Raw genomic sequence first — 21,910 nt, 5'->3', positions numbered from 1 at the left:
CCATTCATCAATTCCAAAAATAGACAGGCCAGAGTTACATTTGCTGAAAAACACCTCATGAAGCCAGCTCAGTTCTGGAAAAGTATTCTATGGACAGATGAGACAAAGATCAACCTGTACCAGAATGATGGGAAGAAAAAAGTTTGGAAAAGAAATGGAACGGCACATGATCCAAGGCACACCACATCCTCTGTAAAACATGGTGGAGGCAACGTGATGGCAGGGGCATGCATGGCTTTCAATGGCACTGGGTCACTTGTGTTTATTGATGACATAACAGCAGACAAGAGTAGCCGGATGAATTCTGAAGTGTACCGGGATATACTTTCAGCCCAGATTCAGCCAAATGCCGCAAAGTTGATCGGACGGCGCTTCATAGTACAGATGGACAATGACCCCAAGCATACAGCCAAAGCTACCCAGGAGTTCATGAGTGCAAAAAAGTGGAACATTCTGCAATGGCCAAGTCAATCACCAGATCTTAACCCAACTGAGCATGCATTTCACTTGCTCAAATCCAGACTTAAGACGGAAAGACCCACAAACAAGCAAGACCTGAAGACTGCGGCTGTAAAGGCCTGGCAAAGCATTAAGAAGGAGGAAACCCAGCGTTTGGTGATGTCCATGGGTTCCAGACTTAAGGCAGTGATTGCCTCCAAAGGATTCGCAACAAAATATTGAAAATAAAAATATTTTGTTTGGGTTTGGTTTATTTGTCCAATTACTTTTGACCTCCTAAAATGTGGAGTGTTTGTAAAGAAATGTGACAATTCCTACAATTTCTATCAGATATTTTTGTTCAAACCTTCAAATTAAACGTTACAATCTGCACTTGAATTCTGTTGTAGAGGTTTCATTTCAAATCCAATGTGGTGGCATGCAGAGCCCAACTCGCCAAAATTGTGTCACTGGCCAAAGATTTCTGGACCTAACTGTATATATATAAATTTTTCACGCAAGCATATTGCTGTTACCTAAATTTTTAAGTTTTACAAGGGCAACAGGAGATAATGGACGATATAATTTGTTGTGCTATTTCTCCTAAGTACGCCAGTACCTCATATGTGGTCAAAAACTACTTTTGAGGCGCAGTACAAAATGAAGAATGGAAGGAGCGCCATATTGGAGAGCAGATATAGTTGGAATGGTTTGCGGGACTCATGTCAAATTAGCAGAGCCCCTGATGAGGCAGAAAAGCAGAAACCCCCACAAGTGACCCCGTTTTTCCCAGGTCGCTGCTCAGAACAATGTTGTCAGAGGATTACGCCACTTTTAGTGACTGACAATAATAAAACATACAAAACTGAAGATAATAACGATCTTACAGAGCAAAATGTTAGGAAACATTCTTGCTTGTATAATGACTTGTATATAACGCAAATGAGAGAAAAACTGCCTTATGCACCTCTTAGCCCATGTTCACATGTAGTGTTTTTGCACTTATTGCTTTCAATGGTGAAAAACGCTGCAAAAATACTGAAAAAAACCCGACATGCACCATCTTTAAAAAATGCAGCAGTTTTCCATTTCAAGTCAGGAATAAAGTAATCGTGTGCATGAGATTTATCAAATTTTGTTCTCAATTGTCAGGAGTGCGACTCCTGGACTGGTGAAGTGCAAGGGCTATCAAAAACTGAAAGGAGGGATTGCAATACACCCTGGGAAAGACGTAGAGTAGGGCCTCAAAAATTTTTTTCCCTAGTTGGAAGAAGTGGAAATCTTGGACTATTATAGTGTATACACAATGTGCAATGGCTGCCAAAACTTATAAGGAGGCACTGCACTACACCCTGGAAGACACGTAGAGAAGGGCCTCACAAAACACTTACATCTAGAAGGAGTGGGACTTCTGTGGCCAACAACAAGGAGTCCCGGCAGCCACTACTCTGGTTACAACTGGCACAACAAGGACCTTCAGACATCTGACTTTTGCTCCATCTAAGGTGGGCGGCAGTTCCTCCTGTGTCGGCTCAGGGACTTAGGCAGCGCCGAGGCTTCAAATAGATTGAAACAGGGGCTTCCAAACTTTGAAGCACATGACTGTATATATGTATATAATAGGATTGCTATGTAGGAAATGTCACCATCTAGTGGCTGGTTTAGATAGAGTCTGGAGTACTAGTATGGTTAAGCAGTAAAGTGCGGGTTCAGACCTCTGAGGGTGGAGCTGGTCTCTAGGAGTAGAGGGGAGACTCCAGCTTAGTTTCGTATAGAGTAGTGTGGTGTAAACCCCAGCAGATGACAATAGCAGACTATAAAGGCGATGTATGTTTCTGGTGTCTTCTCAAGCACCCGTACGCCTGGGTCCACCATCAGTGATGATCTCGCTGCCTCTTCCCCTGAGCTACTTGCTTCCCAGTCCTCTGTCCGGGATGCGGGTGAGGATGCCTTCAGTTCTGCACCGGTTGTTGCACATTCGCGAGCATCAGCAATGTTGTCCGATTTTTTTGTCACAGATTAGTGTTCAGCTGTCTCTACCTCAGGCCTTGGAACGCAAACTCAAATTCCCATCCACAAGGCCCAAACACGGTGCATCACAGGCCGGCTCAGTGTTACTACACATGCGCAGTGGTGGTGCATCACAGGACGGCTCAGTGTTACTACGCATGCGCAGTGGCGGTGCATCAAAGGACAGCTCAGTGTTATTACGCATGCGCAGTGGTGGTGTAGCACAGGACAGCTCAGTGTTACTACGCATGCGCAGTGGCGGTGTATCACAGGACAGCTCAGTGTTACTACGCATGCGCAGTAGTTGTGTATCACAGGACGGCTCAGTGTTACTACACATGCGCAGTGGCGGTGTATCACAGGACAGCTCAGTGTTACTACGCATGCGCAGTAGTTGTGTATCACAGGACGGCTCAGTGTTACTACACATGCGCAGTGGCGGTGTATCACAGGACAGCTCAGTGTTACTACGCATGCGCAGTAGTTGTGTATCACAGGACGGCTCAGTGTTACTACGCATGCGCAGTGGCGGTGTATCACAGGACAGGTCAGTGTTACTATGCATGCGCAGTAGTTGTGTATCACAGGACGGCTCAGTGTTACTACGCATGCGCAGTGGCGGTGTATCACAGGACAGCTCAGTGTTACTACGCATGCGCAGTAGTTGTGTATCACAGGACGGCTCAGTGTTGATACGCATGCGCAGTGGTGGTGCATCACAGGACGGCTCAGTGTTACTACGCATGTGCAGTGACGGTGCATCAAAGGACGGCTCAGTGTTATTACGCATGCGCAGTGGTGGTGTATCACAGGACAGCTCAGTGTTACTACTCATGCGCAGTGGCGGTGTATCACAGGACAGCTCAGTGTTACTACGCATGCGCAGTAGTTGTGTATCACAGGACGGCTCAGTGTTACTACGCATGCGCAGTGGCGGTGTATCACAGGACAGCTCAGTGTTACTACGCATGCGCAGTAGTTGTGTATCACAGGACGGCTCAGTGTTACTACGCATGCGCAGTGGCGGTGTATCACAGGACGGCTCAGTGTTACTACGCATGCGCAGTGGCGGTGTATCACAGGACAGCTCAGTGTTACTACACATGCGCAGTGGCGGTGCATCACAGGACGGCTCAGTGTAACTACACATGCGCAGCGGTGGTGCATCACAGGACAGCTCAGCGTTACTACACATGAGCAGCGGCGGTGTATCACAGGACGGCTCAGTGTTATTACGCATGCACAGTAGTGGTATATCACAGGACGGCTCAGTGTTATTACGCATGCACAGTGGTGGTGTATCACAGGACGGCTCAGTGTTACTACACATGCGCAGTGGTGGTGCATCACATGACGGCTCAGTGTTACTACGCATGCGCAGTGGCGGTGCATCACAGGACGGCTCAGTGTTACTACACATGCGCAGCGGTGGTGCATCACAGGACAGCTCAGCGTTACTACACATGAGCAGCGGCGGTGTATCACAGGACGGCTCAGTGTTACTACACATACGCAGTGGTGGTGCATCACAGGACGGCTCAGTGTTACTACGCATGCGCAGTGGCGGTGCATCACAGGACGGCTCAGTGTTACTACACATGCGCAGCGGTGGTGCATCACAGGACAGCTCAGCGTTACTACACATGAGCAGCGGCGGTGTATCACAGGACGGCTCAGTGTTATTACGCATGCACAGTGGTGGTATATCACAGGACGGCTCAGTGTTATTACGCATGCACAGTGGTGGTGCATCACAGGACGGCTCAGTGTTACTACACATGCGCAGCAGTGGTGCATCACAGGACAGCTCAGCGTTACTACACATGCGCAGCGGCGGTGTATCACAGGACAGCTCAGTGTTATTACGCATGCACAGTGGTGGTGCATCACAGGACGGCTCAGTGTTACTACACATGCGCAGTGGCGGTGTATCACAGGACGGCTCAGTGTTACTACGCATGCGCAGTGGTGGTTTATCACAGGCCGGCTCAGTGTTACTACACATGAGCAGTTGTGGTTTATCACAGGCCGGCTCAGTGTTACTACGCATGCGCCGTTGCGTTGCATCACAGGACAGCTGTTCCTTTTTGGGAATCTTTGTACATAGAGGACTGAGTGCAGTTGTCGCACGACACGGAGTGAGCATGGAACAGAGTGGGAGGGGTCACACGGGAAGAAAGATTTATTTACATTTATTAAATACTTCTTTGCATAAGTCCTAACACCCATCACATGTGAGGAGCAGCTGCCTCCGCTGTATTTGTGCCTCGGAGGGCACGGGTAGAAGCGCCCGTGCGGGGATCTTTGCAGGACCAGCAGCAATGTGGAGCGGTCCCTGATACAGGGAGTCCTCGGGGCAGCGCCTGAGACGCTCCTTGTATAGCACCGCTATTCTCCGCACCTGCTGGCGTGTCCTTCAATTTCATCCTCCTGGAAAGGGAAGCCGCACAGCGGGCACTGAACCCAGGACACGGGCCGGTGCGGAGCGGACGACGGCGGCCTGGTGTCATCCGAGTCATCGTCAGAAGAGGAGAGAATGATGCAGTGCGACCCCGAGGATTCTCCACAGGAGGCGGCGTGGAGCAGGAGCAGAGCGGCGGGAAAGTGCCCTGAAAAACAGCGATATAAGGTGCGTACAATGCGGAGCAGAAGACGGCGGAATAAAGAGAAGAAGTGATCTGTAATAGCGACATCGTGCACACGACACCCCGGGGGCAGGCGCATCGCTCTCCCCATCGCTGCTGACGTCCTCTCGCGCTGACCCTTGTCCTCACCTGCACAGATTGGACACGTGCCGTCATCAGTCTCGGGGGAGCGCTGCGCGGGGCGGGGACTGTCACACTCTCTCCGCGGTGTCAGGACTCTCTGGCTCTGCGCTCTCCTCCTGATCGGAGACAGGAGATATCACACACTATATAATAACCAGGCAGGTGCCCCCGCCCCCCCCCGCCCATGCCCGTGCCACCTTATTCCCGCTGTCAGCAGTGAGGGCTCCCCCGGTGCCTTCACTACATAACCCTGGAGCTCTGGCAGCACCAGGAGGTGAGTGATGGGTGAAAGGAAGGCGACGGGAACGGAGGCGACATGGACCGGAATCGAGGAGGCGACGGGAACGGAGGCGACATGGACCGGAATCGAGGAGGCGACGGGAACGGAGGCGACATGGACCGGAATCGAGGAGGCGACGGGAACGGAGGCGACATGGACCGGAATCGAGGAGGCGACAGGAACGGAGGCGACATGGACCGGAATCGAGGAGGCGACGGGAACGGAGGCGACATGGACCGGAATCGAGGAGGCGACGGGAACGGAGGCGACATGGACCGGAAGCGAGGAGGCGACGGGAACGGAGGCGACATGGACCGGAATCGAGGAGGCGACGGGAACGGAGGCGACATGGACCGGAATCGAGGAGGCGACAGGAACGGAGGCGACATGGACCGGAATCGAGGAGGCGACGGGAACGGAGGCGACATGGACCGGAATCGAGGAGGCGACGGGAACGGAGGCGACATGGACCGGAAGCGAGGAAGGCGACGGGGACGGGAGGTGGGAAGGCGACAGGGACGGGAGGCGGGAAGGCGATGGGGGCTCCTTAAAGGATTTTTTTTTAACAATGAAAAGGTCCCAACATAGCAAATTATCGTCCATGGTGATCTCCTCCTGATCGCTGGGACCCCACTGATCCTGAATTCCCTCGGCGCCATGGTGGACGGCGTGAATGACTTCGCACGACTGATCCTTAATCCCCTACAGGCGGGCTGGGAAGTGAAGCATTGTGGGTGGTGTGTGCCATTAGGGAGTCGTCCTACCTTCTTTGGGCATCCTCCATTTTCAGTCGTCGACAACCACTGGGGGTCTCGCGTTCCCTCTGTGATGGGTGGAGTCTCGTCATGGGGATCTCAGGACAAGAACCTGCGGGGGCAGCCAGAAGATGGGGGTGTTAGAGGCATATAATCAGACAGAGGCGCAGCTGGAGGTCACCGCACGGAATGACCGGACGTCTGTGGGAATTTCTGACAGTAAAGGGGCCATTCCCTTCTGATGGGAGTAATGGGGGGTCCGGACTCGTCATCCTGATGTCCGCGATACTCACCGGATGACACCGGGCTCTCCTCCTGCCGGCTGCTGCTGTCCCCACAATGTGACGGGATGGGGGGGCTCGGAGGCGCTGTGATTGGCTGGCTGCGTTTGCGGGATTTAGCTGCAGACAGCAGGAGCATGCGCGCGGAGCGGCTCATGGAGGCCGGGGGAGGGGAGGCCGCAGGAAGGGAGGCCGCGCTCTGCAGCCTCTCTCTCAGCTTCTGACTCCTAGAGAAAAGACACGACATGAGGGGGGGGCAGAGGACCGGACCCCAAGACCCCCAGAAAAACAGCCGAGATTATTCACATCTACAGTCAAATGGAAAAAGAAATACCCGGGGCCTGAGACTCACTACATAGTGAAGAACGGCTGCAGTGTAAAGCACAGAGGAGAGCAGACAATAGCTGCATTACATTGTATCTCCAGTATACAAAGCATCTAAGCTGGAATTAGTGTCCCGCTGTACAGTACTGTAGAGCAGAGCTGCAGTGTAAAGAATGGAGGAGCCGCAGTGTAAAGAATGGGGGAGCCGCAGTGTAAAAAATGGGGGAGCCGCAGTGTAAAGAATGGTGGAGCCGCAGTGTAAAGAATGGGGGAGCCACAGTATAAAGAATGGGGGAGCCACAGTATAAAGAATGGGGGAGCCGCAGTGTAAAGAATGGTGGAGCCGCAGTGTAAAGAATGGGGGAGCCGCAGTGTAAAGAATGGGGGAGCCGCAATGTAAAGAATGGGGGAGCCGCAGTGTAAAGAATGGGGGAGCCGCAGTGTAAAGAATGGGGGAGCCGCAGTGTAAAGAATGGAGGAGCCGCAGTGTAAAGAATGGGGGAGCCGCAGTGTAAAGAATGGGGGAGCCGCAGTGTAAAGAATGGGGGAGCCGCAGTGCAAAGAATGGGGGAGCCGCAGTGTAAAGAATGGGGGAGCCGCAGTATAAAGAATGGTGGAGCCGCAGTATAAAGAATGGGGGAGCCGCAGTGTAAAGAATGGGGGAGCCGCAGTATAAAGAATGGTGGAGCCGCAGTATAAAGAATGGGGGAGCCGCAGTGTAAAGAATGGGGGAGCCGCAGTGTAAAGAATGGGGGAGCCGCAGTGTAAAGAATGGGGGAGCCGCAGTGTAAAGAATGGGGGAGCCGCAGTATAAAGAATGGTGGAGCCGCAGTGTAAAGAATGGGGGAGCCGCAGTGTAAAGAATGGGGGAGCCGCAGTGTAAAGAATGGGGGAGCCGCAGTGTAAAGAATGGGGGAGCCGCAGTGTAAAGAATGGGGGAGCCGCAGTATAAAGAATGGGGGAGCCGCAGTATAAAGAATGGGGGAGCCGCAGTATAAAGAATGGGGGAGCCGCAGTATAAAGAATGGGGGAGCCGCAGTGTAAAGAATGGGGGAGCCGCAGTATAAAGAATGGGGGAGCCGCAGTGTAAAGAATGGGGGAGCCGCAGTGTAAAGAATGGGGGAGCCGCAGTATAAAGAATGGTGGAGCCGCAGTATAAAGAATGGTGGAGCCGCAGTGTAAAGAATGGGGGAGCCGCAGTATAAAGAATGGGGGAACCGCAGTGTAAAGAATGGGGGAACCGCAGTGTAAAGAATGGGGGAGCCGCAGTGTAAAGAATGGGGGAACCGCAGTGTAAAGAATGGGGGAACCGCAGTGTAAAGAATGGGGGAGCCGCAGTGTAAAGAATGGGGGAACCGCAGTGTAAAGAATGGGGGAGCCGCAGGGTAAAGAATGGGGGAGCTGCAGTATCAAGAATGGGGGAGCCGCAGTATCAAGAATGGGGGAGCCGCAGTGTCAAGAATGGGGGAGCCGCAGTGTAAAGAATGGGGGAGCCGCAGTATAAAGAATGGGGGAGCCGCAGTATAAAGAATGGGGGAGCCGCAGTGTAAAGAATGGGGGAGCCGCAGTGTAAAGAATGGGGGAGCCGCAGTGTAAAGAATGGTGGAGCCGCAGTATAAAGAATGGGGGAGCCGCAGTATAAAGAATGGGGGAGCCGCAGTATAAAGAATGGGGGAGCCGCAGTATAAAGAATGGGGGAGCCGCAGTATAAAGAATGGGGGAGCCGCAGTGTAAAGAATGGGGGAGCCGCAGTGTAAAGAATGGGGCAGCTGCAGTATAAAGAATGGGGGAGCCGCAGTGTAAAGAATGGGGCAGCCGCAGTGTAAAGAATGGGGGAGCCGCAGTATAAAGAATGGGGGAGCCGCAGTATAAAGAATGGGGGAGCCGCAGTATAAAGAATGGGGGAGCCGCAGTGTAAAGAATGGTGGAGCCGCAGTGTAAAGAATGGGGGAGCCGCAGTGTAAAGAATGGGGGAGCCGCAGTGTAAAGAATGGGGGAGCGAGAGCAGCAGGAGGGACGCTGAGTGTCATGTACTCAAATAACCGATCAGATATCTGGAAACTGATGAAATCTGAGGGGTGGGTGAGTGCGTCCAGTCGGGGGGGGTACGTACCTGGCCGGCGTGTCTTGGGCGTCCAGGGTGGGCTTTTCTCTGGGGTGTAGAGGTGGAACCGGAGAGGAGCGGCCGCCCTGTAAGAAGCAGAGATGGGTGACACACACAGCTGGGAGAAGTCTGCCGCCATCTGCGGGGCCACTGCCGAGGGCGGAAGACGGTGCATTCACAGGGCAGCCCCCTCCTCTGTGCAGCGCCCCACTTCCCCCAGCGGCCGGGGCAGCACCCCACTTCCTCCTCCTCTGTGCAGCGCCCCACTTCCCCCAGCGGCCGGGGCAGCACCCCACTTCCTCCTCCTCTGTGCAGCACCCCACTTCCTCCTCCTCTGTGCAGCGCCCCCTTCCCCCAGCGGCCGGGGCAGCACCCACTTCCCCCAGCGGCCGGGGCAGCGCCCCCTTCCCCCAGCGGCCGGGGCAGCGCCCCACTTCCGCGCAGTCACTTGAGGATTGTGTCTCCTCTTCCAGAGCTCTATGCTCTGGGGTCAGGCATGCTGGGACATGTAGTGTCATCAGTGATGGCTGCCGTGTACCTGTGAGCCTGCGCGCCGGCCCTCGTCCTCCTCATCCAGGGAGGAGCGGACGCGTATGAAGGACAAACCGAACTGCTGCTGCTTGTTGAAGGGCTGAGCGCAGGTGACCCGGACTCGGTCCCACTTCTCCCCGGCGGCTTCTTCCAGGAAGTCTCCTGCGGAGGACGGAAAAGACCGGGATCGTACAGGGGAGGCGCGTGATACTGTCCAGAGCTGCACCCTGCCACACACTCCAGTCACCTCCAGAGCTGCACCCTGCCACACACTCCAGTCACCTCCAGAGCTGCACCCTGCCACAAGCTCCAGTGACCTCCAGAGCTGCACCCAGCAACATTATTCCAGTCACCTCCAGAGCTGCACTCAGCAACATGCTCCAGTCACCTGCAGAGCTGCATCCAGCAACATGCTCCAGTCACCTCCAGAGCTGCACCCTGCCACAAGCTCCAGTCACCTCCAGAGCTGCACCCAGCAACATTATTCCAGTCACCTCCAGAGCTGCACTCAGCAACATGCTCCAGTCACCTGCAGAGCTGCATCCAGCAACATGCTCCAGTCACCTCCAGAGCTGCACCCTGCCACAAGCTCCAGTCACCTCCAGAGCTGCACCCAGCAACATTATTCCAGTCACCTCCAGAGCTGCACTCAGCAACATGCTCCAGTCACCTCCAGAGCTGCACCCAGCAACATTATTCCAGTCACCTCCAGAGCTGCACTCAGCAACATGCTCCAGTCACCTGCAGAGCTGCATCCAGCAACATGCTCCAGTCACCTCCAGTGCTGCATCCAGCAACATGCTCCAGTCACCTCCAGAGCTGCATCCAGCAACATGCTCCAGTCACCTCCAGTGCTGCATCTAGCAACATGCTCCAGTCACCTCCAGTGCTGCATCTAGCAACATGCTCCAGTCACCTCCAGTGCTGCATCTAGCAACATGCTCCAGTCACCTCCAGTGCTGCATCTAGCAACATGCTCCAGTCACCTCCAGAGCTGCACTCAGCAACATTACTCCAGTCACCTCCAGAGCTGCACTCAGCAACATTACTCCAGTCACCTCCAGAGCTGCACCCAGCAACATGCTCCAGTCACCTCCAGAGCTGCACCCAGCAACATGCTCCAGTCACCTCCAGAGCTGCACCCAGCAACATGCTCCAGTCACCTCCAGAGCTGCACCCAGCAACATGCTCCAGTCACCTCCAGAGCTGCACCCAGCAACATGCTCCAGTCACCTCCAGAGCTGCACCCAGCAACATGCTCCAGTCACCTCCAGAGCTGCACCCAGCAACATGCTCCAGTCACCTCCAGAGCTGCACCCAGCAACATGCTCCAGTCACCTCCAGAGCTGCACCCAGCAACATGCTCCAGTCACCTCCAGAGCTGCACCCAGCAACATGCTCCAGTCACCTCCAGAGCTGCACCCAGCAACATGCTCCAGTCACCTCCAGAGCTGCACCCAGCAACATGCTCCAGTCACCTCCAGAGCTGCACCCAGCAACATGCTCCAGTCATCTCCAGAGCTGCACCCAGCAACATGCTCCAGTCATCTCCAGAGCTGCACCCAGCAACATGCTCCCGTCACCTCCAGAGCTGCACCCAGCAACATGCTCCAGTCACCTCCAGAGCTGCACCCAGCAACATGCTCCAGTCACCTCCAGAGCTGCACCCAGCAACATGCTCCAGTCACCTCCAGAGCTGCACCCAGCAACATGCTCCAGTCACCTCCAGAGCTGCACCCAGCAACATGCTCCAGTCACCTCCAGAGCTGCACCCAGCAACATGCTCCAGTCATCTCCAGAGCTGCACCCAGCAACATGCTCCAGTCATCTCCAGAGCTGCACCCAGCAACATGCTCCCGTCACCTCCAGAGCTGCACCCAGCAACATGCTCCAGTCACCTCCAGAGCTGCACCCAGCAACATGCTCCAGTCACCTCCAGAGCTGCACCCAGCAAGATGCTCCAGTCATCTCCAGAGCTGCACCCAGCAACATGCTCCAGTCATCTCCAGAGCTGCACCCAGCAACATGCTCCAGTCACCTCCAGAGCTGCACCCAGCAACATGCTCCAGTCACCTCCAGAGCTGCACCCAGCAACATGCTCCAGTCACCTCCAGAGCTGCACCCAGCAACATGCTCCAGTCACCTCCAGAGCTGCACCCAGCAATATGCTCCAGTCATCTCCAGAGCTGCACCCAGCAACATGCTCCAGTCATCTCCAGAGCTGCACCCAGCAACATGCTCCAGTCATCTCCAGAGCTGCACCCAGCAACATGCTCCAGTCACCTCCAGAGCTGCACCCAGCAACATGCTCCAGTCACATCCAGTGCTGCACCCAGCAACATGCTCCAGTCACCTCCAGAGCTGCACCCAGCAACATGCTCCAGTCACCTCCAGAGCTGCACCCAGCAACATGCTCCAGTCACATCCAGTGCTGAACCCAGCAACATGCTCCAGTCACATCCAGTGCTGCACCCAGCAACATGCTCCAGTCACATCCAGTGCTGCACCCAGCAACATGCTCCAGTCACCTCCAGAGCTGCACCCAGCAACATGCTCCAGTCACCTCCAGAGCTGCACTCAGAGAAATAATTTTATACTGCTCTCATATCCAGAGCTGCATCTCCAGCAATCGTTTTGTACTCCAGTCACACCTAGAGCTGCAGTCATTATTTTCCTCTGACTTTACCCTCCTTGAACATCCGGACCCCTCTGTGGTTCTTCATGGTCCTGGCGTCTGCTGCTGACATCAGTGTGGTGGTGGGGAGCAGCGTGGTGAACCCCTTATCCAGAGCCCAGATGGAACGTCCCACATCGATCTGCAGGAAGGCCGAACCACTGTTCCCTGCACACGGGGGAGGACACAAGACATGAGAGCGGGGACACCAGAAACACAAACAAGACAACGAGATCTGCTCCAACTGCACCGATATCAATGTAGCGGATGTGACAGGCGCGCTCCAACTGCAACTCCACCCGGAGCTGCCGACTGCGGTCCCGGGGACAGCCGAGCCACGGCTGGGAGAGCTCGTCCGTCAGGAGATTCTCCACCGGGTGCCGGGGGTCCTGGAACAGACGGCGGAGAAAAGCGTGAGACCAAAGCGACTAGGCTACAGCGATGATAGAAACCGCAGATCAGGGGGTGGGGGGCCGAACGGCAGAGGGGGCGGAGAAAAGCGTGAGACCTGCGCGACTAGGCTACAGCGATGATAGAAACCGCAGATCAGGGGGTGGGGGGCCGAACGGCAGAGGGAGGGGCGGAGAAAAGCGTGAGACCTGCGCGACTAGGCTACAGCGATGATAGAAACCGCAGATCAGGGGGTGGGGGGCCCGAACGGCAGAGGCGGGGGGCGGAGAAAAGCGTGAGACCTGCGCGACTAGGCTACAGCGATGATAGAAACCGCAGATCAGGGGGTGGGGGGCCGAACGGCAGAGGCGGGGGGCGGAGAAAAGCGTGAGACCTGCGCGACTAGGCTACAGCGATGATAGAAACCGCAGATCAGGGGGTGGGGGGCCGAACGGCAGAGGCGGGGGGCGGAGGAAAAGCGTGAGACCTGCGCGACTAGGCTACAGCGATGATAGAAACCGCAGATCAGGGGGTGGGGGGCCGAACGGCAGAGGCGGGGGGCGGAGAAAAGCGTGAGACCTGCGCGACTAGGCTACAGCGATGAAAGAAACCGCAGATCAGGGGGTGGGGGGCCGAACGGCAGAGGCGGGGGGGGGGTGGAGAAAAGCGTGACACCTGCGCGACTAGGCTACAGCGATGATAGAAACCGCAGATCAGGGGGTGGGGGGGCCGAACGGCAGAGGCGGGGGGTGAAGGGGCCGAACAGCGGGGGTGTGGGGGGCGGAAAAAAGCGTGAGACCTGGGCGACTAGGCTACAGCGATGTGACAGAGACCGCAGATCAGGGGGCCACCTATGCAGGGGCTGGAGAGCGGCCTCAGGTTGTGCAGCAGAGGGAAGCTTTAGAGAGAGTGTGTGTGTGTGGGGCGGGATTGCCGGAGAGAGAGGGGGGGTCTATGCGGGGCTGGGGCTTCAGAGTGCGTGGGGGGAGGGGGTGGTCTGTGCGGGGCCAGGGCTTTAGGGTGTGCAGGGGGAGGGGGTGGTCTGCGCGGGGCCGGGGCTTCAGAATGCGCGGGGGGAGTGGGTGGTCTGTGCGGGGTCAGGCCTTTAGAGCGCGCGGGGGGAGCGGGTGGTCTGCGCGGGGCCGGAGCTTTAGGGTGCGCAGGGGGAGGGGGGCAGTCTGCACGAGGCCGGGGCTTTAGAGTGCGCGGGGGGAGGGGCGGTCTGTGCGGGGTTCGGGGCTTCAGGGTGCGCGGGGGGGAGGGGCGGTCTGTGCGGGGTCGGGGCTTCAGGGTGCGCGGGGGAGGGGGTGGTCTGTGCGGGGTCGGGGCTTCAGGGTGCGCGGGGGAGGGGGTGGTCTGCGCGGGGCCGGGGCTTCAGAATGCGCAGGGGGAGTGGGTGGTCTGTGCGGGGTCAGGCCTTTAGAGTGCGCGGGGGGAGGGGCGGTCTGTGCGGGGCCGGAGCTTTAGGGTGCGCAGGGGGAGGGGGGCAGTCTGCACGAGGCCGGGGCTTTAGAGTGCGCGGGGGGAGGGGCGGTCTGTGCCGGGGCTTCAGGGTGCGCGGGAGCCGGATGGAGGGGGCGGTTTGTGCGCAGCCAGGGCTTCACAGTGCGGGGTGGGCGGGCTGGATGGAGAAAGCGGCCTACGTGGGGGTGGGGCTTCAGAGTGTGCGGGGCGGTCTGTGCAGGGCGGGGCTTCAGAGTGCGCAGGGGCGGGACCATCTTGCACAGTGGAGCATTCTGGGACGGCCGCGCACCTGGGAGCTGAAGGACACGATGTGGCGGATTGTGACCGGCGCCATCCGGAGGACGCAGCAATGTCCAGACCTGCAATAAAAAGGAACCGTCACTCTGGCGGAATCAGGGGAAAAGGGCAACGGAATCCGCAGCATAACGCCGGGTGTGAGCAGGGGCTGCTGGGAGGTTCCGGCACCGGCAGATCACCTGACCCCGGAATCCGCGGCTCCTGCAACTCCCTGAATCTCCCGCGCTCAGCCCACAGCCACGCCCACCTCCAGCACTTCCAACTCACCACGCCCCCAACGTCACTTGCAGCTCCTCACGCCTCTGACGCCTTACCACGGCCCTCTGACGTCACTGATAACGCGATACGTCCTGATCACCAGAGGTCGCACTCCGCGTTTGTCACCTGACTCGGCGCCGAACACAATCCAGCTGACCGTAAAGTGAACTTGGTCTTCGGCAAAATGGAGTCCTGAAAACTCCTTGGTTACTATTATTCAATATGTAACAACGGGGCGATTCCAATTACAGCAGTAGATTTCCATAGCAGGGATGTCACCTTGTGTGTGACCCGCAGAGGCCGGGAACACAAACTGCAGTGCACATTTAACGCCCAACTGCCAAAAAAAGGGTGTACAAACATGGCTGCCGAAAACGTCATCTGTCGTGTCAGGGGGTCACGTGCAGAGTCAGCTGATTGATGTCGCATCGTGTGATTGGATGAGCGTCGGCGCCGGAAGATGTTTTTGATTGGTTCATGTATCCCGGAACTCGTAGTCGTGGCGAAAGATGGCTGCGGCGGTGCTGGAGGTGGAAGTCGGGGAAGCCGGGCTGAGAGAGGCGGCGGCGGAGGAGGTGAGCAGAGGCGGGGAGGACGGAGACCCCCGGTACCCCCCTCATGTGTCTCACACTGCAACCCCTCCCCTCAGCTCCACTCCACAGAGACTCAACCCACATCTGTCACCCCCCCACAGACCCCCTCATCCCCCCTCCCCCCGGTCCTGTCACCCCCCCTACAGACCCCTCATCCCCTCCCCCTCGCCCCGGTGCTGTCACCCCCCCCCTACAGACACCTCATCCCCCTCCCCTGGTGCTGTCACCCCCCCCCCCCCCCTACAGACACCTCATCCCCCTCCCCTGGTGCTGTCACCCCCCCTACAGACCCCTCATCCCCCTCCCCCCGGTGCTGTCACCCCCCCCTACAGACCCTCATCCCCCCTCCCCCCGGTGCTGTCACCCCCCCCTAAAGACACCTCATCCCCCCTCCCCCGGTGCTGTCACCCCCCCCTAAAGACACCTCATCCCCCTCCCCCGGTGCTGTCACCCCCCCCCCTACAGACCCCTCATCCCCCTCCCCCCGGTGCTGTCACCCCCCCCTTACAGACACCTCATCCCCCCTCCCCCGGTGCTGTCACCCCCCCTACAGACACCTCATCCCCCTCCCCTGGTGCTGTCACCCCCCCCCCCCCCCTACAGACACCTCATCCCCCTCCCTGGTGCTGTCACCCCCCCCTACAGACCCCTCATCCCCCTCCCCCGGTGCTGTCACCCCCCCCCTACAGACCCCTCATCCCCCTCCCCCGGTGCTGTCACCCCCCCTACAGACACCTCATCCCCCTCCCCCGGTGCTGTCACCCCCCCTACAGACACCTCATCCCCCTCCCCTGGTGCTGTCACCCCCCCCCCCCCTACAGACACCTCATCCCCCTCCCCTGGTGCTGTCACCCCCCCTACAGACCCCTCATCCCCCTCCCCTGGTGCTGTCAGCCCCCCTAAAGACACCTCATCCCCCTCCCCCGGTGCTGTCACCCCCCCCCCTACAGACACCTCATCCCCCTCCCCCGGTGCTGTCACCCCCCCCCCTACAGACACCTCATCCCCCTCCCCCGGTGCTGTCACTTCCCCCTACAGACACCTCATCCCCCTCCCCCGGTGCTGTCACCCCCCCTACAGACCCCTCATCCCCCTCCCCCGGTGCTGTCACCCCCCCCTACAGACCCCTCATCCCCCTCCCCCGGTGCTGTCACCCCCCCCTACAGACACCTCATCCCCCTCCCCCCGGTGCTGTCACCCCCCCCTACAGACACCTCATCCCCCTCCCCCGGTGCTGTCACCCCCCCCTACAGACACCTCATCCCCCTCCCCCGGTGCTGTCACCCCCCCCCCCCCCTACAGACACCTCATCCCCCTCCCCCGGTGCTGTCACCCCCCCCCCCCCTACAGACCCCTCATCCCCCTCCCCCGGTGCTGTCACCCCCCCCCTACAGACCCCTCATCCCCCTCCCCCGGTGCTGTCACCCCCCCTACAGACCCCTCATCCCCCTCCCCCGGTGCTGTCACCCCCCCCTACAGACCCCTCATCCCCCTCCCCGGTGCTGTCACCCCCCCCCTACAGACCCCTCATCCCCCCTCCCCCGGTGCTGTCACCCCCCCCCCCACAGACCCCTCATCCCCCCCCTCCCCCGGTGCTGTCACCCCCCCCCTACAGACCCCTCATCCCCCCCCTCCCCCCGGTGCTGTCACCCCCCCCCCCCCCCCCCCTACAGACCCCCTCATCCCCCCCTCCCCCCGGTGCTGTCACCCCCCCCCCTACAGACCCCTCACCCCCCCTCCCCCGTTGCTGTCACCCCCCCCCTTCAGACCCCTCATCCCCTCCCCCGGTGCTGTCACCCCCCCCCCCTTCAGACCCCTCATCCCCCTCCCCCGGTGCTGTCACCCCCCCCCTTCAGACCCCTCATCCCCCCTCCCCCGGTGCTGTCACTCCCTAAAGACCCCCCCCTCCCCCGGTGCTGTCACCCCCCCTACAGACCCCTCATCCCCCTCCCCTGGTGCTGTCACCCCCTCCTACAGACCCCTCATCTCCCCTCCCCCGGTGCTGTCACCCCCTCCTACAGACCCCTCATCCCCCCTCCCCCGGTGCTGTCACCCCCTCCTACAGACCCCTCATCCCCCTCCCCCCGGTGCTGTCACCCCCTCCTACAGACCCCTCATCCCCCTCCCCCGGTGCTGTCACCCCCCTCCTACAGACCCCTCATCCCCCTCCCCCGGTGCTGTCACCCCCCCCCCCTACAGACCCCTCATCCCCCTCCCCCGGTGCTGTCACCCCCCCCTTCAGACTCCTCATCCCCCTCCCCCGGTGCTGTCACCCCCCCTACAGACCCCTCATCCCCCTCCCCCCGGTGCTGTCACCCCCCTCCTACAGACCCCTCATCCCCCTCCCCCGGTGCTGTCACCCCCCTCCTACAGACCCCTCATCCCCCTCCCCCGGTGCTGTCACCCCCCTCCTACAGACCCCTCATCCCCCTCCCCCCGGTGCTGTCACCCCCTCCCCCCGGTGCTGTCACCCCCCTCCTACAGACCCCTCATCCCCCTCCCCCGGTGCTGTCACCCCCCTCCTACAGACCCCTCATCCCCCTCCCCCCGGTGCTGTCACCCCCTCCCCCGGTGCTGTCACCCCCTCCTACAGACCCCTCATCCCCCTCCCCCGGTGCTGTCACCCCCTCCTACAGACCCCTCATCCCCCTCCCCCGGTGCTGTCACCCCCTCCTACAGACCCCTCTTTCCCCTCCCCCGCCCTGTCTCCTGTAGTTCAGCCTCGTCTGTTGCGGATGGGATTGTCACACCTGTGTTATCAGCGCAGGTCACTTTTCCTCCCTTTTCATTACCTGAAACAGCAGAAATATTGAAAGCACAAACTCCGCTAGAAAGCGGCAGAACTTTCCAGTTGTAGAGATGTGCAGCAGGTGCAGTGGCATGTGGTGACGCGTTTCTGACCTGAGTGTCCCACGCTCGGGTTCTCCTCTGTTATCACCTCACATTTTGCCCAGAGGATGAACAGAGGAACTGGATTTACCAGAAACGCACAGGACCGGGCGCTGTCTGTATCCATCAGGAGGAGACACAGGGTGACTGGAGGCAGTCGTGTCCAGCGGAGGGGGCCAAATCTTATTACAGCACAGGGGAGATATCACCTCTTATTACAGCACAGAGGAGATATCACCTCTTATTACAGCACAGGGGGAGATATCACCTCTTATTACAGCACAGGGGAGATATCACCTCTTATTACAGCACAGGGGAGATATCACCTCTTATTACAGCACAGGGGAGATATCACCTCTTATTACAGCGCAGGGGAGATATCACCTCTTATTACAGCACAGGTGAGATATCACCTCTTATTACAGCGCAGGGGAGATATCACCTATTATTACAGCACAGGGGAGATATCACCTCTAATTACAGCACAGGGGAGATATCACATCTTATTACAGCACAGGGGAGATATCACCTCTTATTACAGCACAGGTGAGATATCACCTCTTATTACAGCGCAGGGGAGTTATCACCTATTATTACAGCACAGGGGAGATATCACCTCTAATTACAGCACAGGGGAGATATCACCTCTTATTACAGCACAGGGGAGATATCACCTCTTATTACAGCACAGGGGAGATATCACCTCTTATTACAGCACAGGGGAGATATCACCTCTTATTACAGCGCAGGGGAGATATCGCCTCTTATTACAGCACAGGGGAGATATCACCTCTTATTACAGCACAGGGGAGATATCACCTCTTATTACAGCACAGGGGAGATATCACCTCTTATTACAGCGCAGGGGAGATATCTCCTCTTATTACAGCACAGGGGAGATATCACCTCTTATTACAGCACAGGGGAGATATCACCTCTTATTACAGCACAGGGGAGATATCACCTCTTATTACAGCACAGGGGAGATATCACCTCTTATTACAGCACAGAGGAGATATCACCTCTTATTACAGCACAGGGGAGATATCACCTCTTATTACAGCACAGGGGAGATATCACCTCTTATTACAGCACAGGGGAGATATCACCTCTTATTACAGCACAGGGGAGATATCACCTCTTATTACAGCACAGGGGAGATATCACCTCTTATTACAGCACAGGGGAGATATCACCTCTTATTACAGCACAGGGGAGATATCACCTCTTATTACAGCACAGAGGAGATATCACCTCTTATTACAGCACAGGGGAGATATCACCTCTTATTACAGCACAGGGGAGATATCACCTCTTATTACAGCACAGGGGAGATATCACCTCTTATTACAGCACAGGGGAGATATCACCTCTTATTACAGCACAGAGGAGATATCACCTCTTATTACAGCACAGGGGAGATATCACCTCTTATTACAGCACAGGGGAGATATCACCTCTTATTACAGCACAGGGGAGATATCGCCTCTTATTACAGCACAGGGGAGATATCACCTCTTATTACAGCACAGGGGAGATATCCCCTCTTATTACAGCACAGGGGAGATATCACCTCTTATTACAGCACAGGGGAGATATCACCTCTTATTACAGCACAGGGGAGATATCACATCTTATTACAGCACAGGGGAGATATCACATCTTATTACAGCACAGGGGAGATATCACCTCCTATTACAGCACAGGGGAGATATCACCTCTTATTACAGCACAGGGGAGATATCGCCTCTTATTACAGCACAGGGGAGATATCACCTATTACAGCACAGGGGAGATATCGCCTCTTATTACAGCACAGGGGAGATATCACCTCTTATTACAGCACAGGGGAGATATCACCTCTTATTACAGCACAGAGGAGATATCCCCTCTTATTACAGCACAGGGGAGATATCCCCTCTTATTACAGCACAGGGGAGATATCCCCTCTTATTACAGCACAGAGGAGATATCACCTATTACAGCACAGGGGAGATATCCCCTCTTATTACAGCACAGGGGAGATATCCCCTCTTATTACAGCACAGGGGAGATATCACCTATTACAGCACAGAGGAGATATCCCCTCTTATTACAGCACAGGGGAGATATCACCTATTACAGCACAGGGGAGATATCGCCTCTTATTACAGCACAGGGGAGATATCACCTCTTATTACAGCACAGGGGAGATATCACCTCTTATTACAGCACAGAGGAGATATCCCCTCTTATTACAGCACAGGGGAGATATCCCCTCTTATTACAGCACAGGGGAGATATCGCCTCTTATTACAGCACAGAGGAGATATCACCTATTACAGCACAGGGGAGATATCCCCTCTTATTACAGCACAGGGGAGATATCACCTATTACAGCACAGGGGAGATATCGCCTCTTATTACAGCACAGGGGAGATATCCCCTCTTATTACAGCACAGGGGAGATATCACCTCTTATTACAGCACAGAGGAGATATCCCCTCTTATTACAGCACAGGGGAGATATCCCCTCTTATTACAGCACAGGGGAGATATCCCCTCTTATTACAGCACAGGGGAGATATCCCCTCTTATTACAGCACAGGGAGATATCCCCTCTTATTACAGCTCGGTGGTGATATAATTGCCGTTGCTGGTGTCGGGCGGTTCGTCGTCTTTCTCACGCTCTTTCCTTCTCTCCATTAGGTTGACCTCTCTGATCTCGCCCCGGAGGAGCGATGGCGGTAAGCGTCGTTCTTACTCTTGATATTGGCGGCGCTGGTTATAACGGGCTGCGGTGGCTGTGGGGGACGTCTGTACATGTCTGACAACCACTCGTACAGGTTGTCAGGGTTATAGCTGCTGACCTGGCGCTTCATGTCTTTACCTTGCAGGGTGGAGCACGCCCGGATGCACGCCAAGCACCGGGGCCACGAGGCGATGCACGCGGAGATGGTCCTGATCCTCATCGCCACGCTGGTGGTGGCGCAGCTGCTGCTGGTGCAGTGGAAGCAGCGACATCCGCGCTCCTACAATGTAAGAGGTGACGTACGGTGGGATGGCGCTGTCTGCGGTGCTGTGCGGGTCACTGTCCCCGCCCGCTGCCTGGACCCCACCTGCTCTATACTCCAGTCACATCCTGCTGCTGCGGCGCCTCTTTACCAGCAGCTCTGGGTGTGATTGGCTGACCACAGATGGGGCGCTCTGTCTTCTCAGATGGTGACGCTGTTCCAGATGTGGATCGTCCCGGTGTATTTCACAGTGAAGCTGCACTGGTGAGGTTCCTGGGCGTCTGGATCCTCTTCTCTCTGGTCACCCGCTTTTATCACCTACAAAGCCACAAGGAAACCACTGGAACAAACCACTCCCAGGTGAGCGCCTCCGGCCGCGAGCGGAGACACGGGGGTGGGGGGGACGCGGGAACCGAGCGGGGAGCTCTGCCGAACAGAGACCGGTCCTCCGGGGACATCTTCACCTCCCTGTAATGTTATTCAGCACACAAAGAGTTAATCTACACACAAAGAAAAAGGCACCATGTCCATACATTACTAATAGTGATCCTGAGCTACATACCCCAGAGCTGCACTCACTATTCTGCTGGTGCAGTCACTGTGTACACACATTACTGATCCTGAGTTACCCCCTGTATTATACTCCAGAGCTGCACTCACTATTCTGCTGGTGCAGTCACTGTGTACATACATTGCATTATCTGCTGGTGCAGTCACTGTGTACATACATTACTGATCCTGAGTTACCCCCTGTATTATACTCCAGAGCTGCACTCACTATTCTGCTGGTGCAGTCACTGTGTACATACATTGCATTACTGATCCTGAGTTACCTCCTCTATTATACTCCAGAGCTGCGCT

At 56.9% G+C, this 21,910-nt stretch overlaps 2 protein-coding genes across 4 annotated transcripts in view; one reads left to right on the top strand and one right to left on the bottom strand.

Annotated features, from left to right (window-relative positions):
* Positions 1–4,621: 4,621 nt before the first annotated feature.
* On the bottom strand, positions 4,622–14,956 carry XNDC1N (XRCC1 N-terminal domain containing 1, N-terminal like). Of its 3 annotated transcripts, none has more exons than XM_075334759.1 (10): positions 14,584–14,956; positions 14,309–14,378; positions 12,416–12,554; positions 12,178–12,333; positions 9,499–9,653; positions 8,970–9,046; positions 6,545–6,759; positions 6,261–6,363; positions 5,223–5,332; positions 4,622–5,057 (listed from the first exon to the last, which is right to left on the bottom strand). In XM_075334759.1, the coding sequence occupies exons 2-10, from the start codon at positions 14,351–14,353 to the stop codon at positions 4,837–4,839; spliced, it is 1,221 nt and encodes a 406-aa protein (XP_075190874.1). In that variant the 5' UTR covers positions 14,354–14,378; positions 14,584–14,956; the 3' UTR covers positions 4,622–4,836. The 3 variants fall into 3 exon arrangements, with proteins under 3 accessions (XP_075190874.1, XP_075190876.1, XP_075190873.1); XM_075334761.1 differs by lacking the exon at positions 14,584–14,956 and adding an exon at positions 14,496–14,579; XM_075334758.1 differs by lacking the exon at positions 14,584–14,956 and having other exon boundaries at positions 14,309–14,552.
* A 102-nt stretch (positions 14,957–15,058) lies between these two features.
* Positions 15,059–21,910, top strand: part of LOC142290083 (E3 ubiquitin ligase Rnf121-like) — a 9,973-nt gene continuing 3,121 nt past the window's right edge. Inside the window, 6 exon segments of the mRNA XM_075334018.1 lie at positions 15,059–15,149; positions 20,745–20,782; positions 20,933–21,074; positions 21,255–21,312; positions 21,315–21,355; positions 21,357–21,409. Of these exon segments, the coding sequence (XP_075190133.1) occupies positions 15,084–15,149; positions 20,745–20,782; positions 20,933–21,074; positions 21,255–21,312; positions 21,315–21,355; positions 21,357–21,409 (398 nt within the window). The 5' untranslated portion in view covers positions 15,059–15,083.

This window comes from Anomaloglossus baeobatrachus, chromosome 2 (assembly GCF_048569485.1).
Source record: "Anomaloglossus baeobatrachus isolate aAnoBae1 chromosome 2, aAnoBae1.hap1, whole genome shotgun sequence".
In the NCBI taxonomy this organism is placed as follows: domain Eukaryota; kingdom Metazoa; phylum Chordata; class Amphibia; order Anura; family Aromobatidae; genus Anomaloglossus; species Anomaloglossus baeobatrachus.
Note: the sequence above shows the minus strand (reverse complement) of the source record. Positions and strands in the feature narration are given on the sequence as shown.

Coding starts and splice junctions, on each gene's coding strand:
- XNDC1N (XM_075334758.1), bottom strand. CDS start 14,443: ATGCTGCGGATTCCGTTGCCCTTTTCCCCTGATTCCGCCAGAGTGACG. Junction 12,555..14,308: donor TCGTGTCCTTCAGCTCCCAG/GTGCGCGGCCGT, acceptor CGTCTGTTCCAG/GACCCCCGGCACCCGGTGGA. Junction 6,364..6,544: donor GGAGAGCCCGGTGTCATCCG/GTGAGTATCGCG, acceptor CTGCCCCCGCAG/GTTCTTGTCCTGAGATCCCC.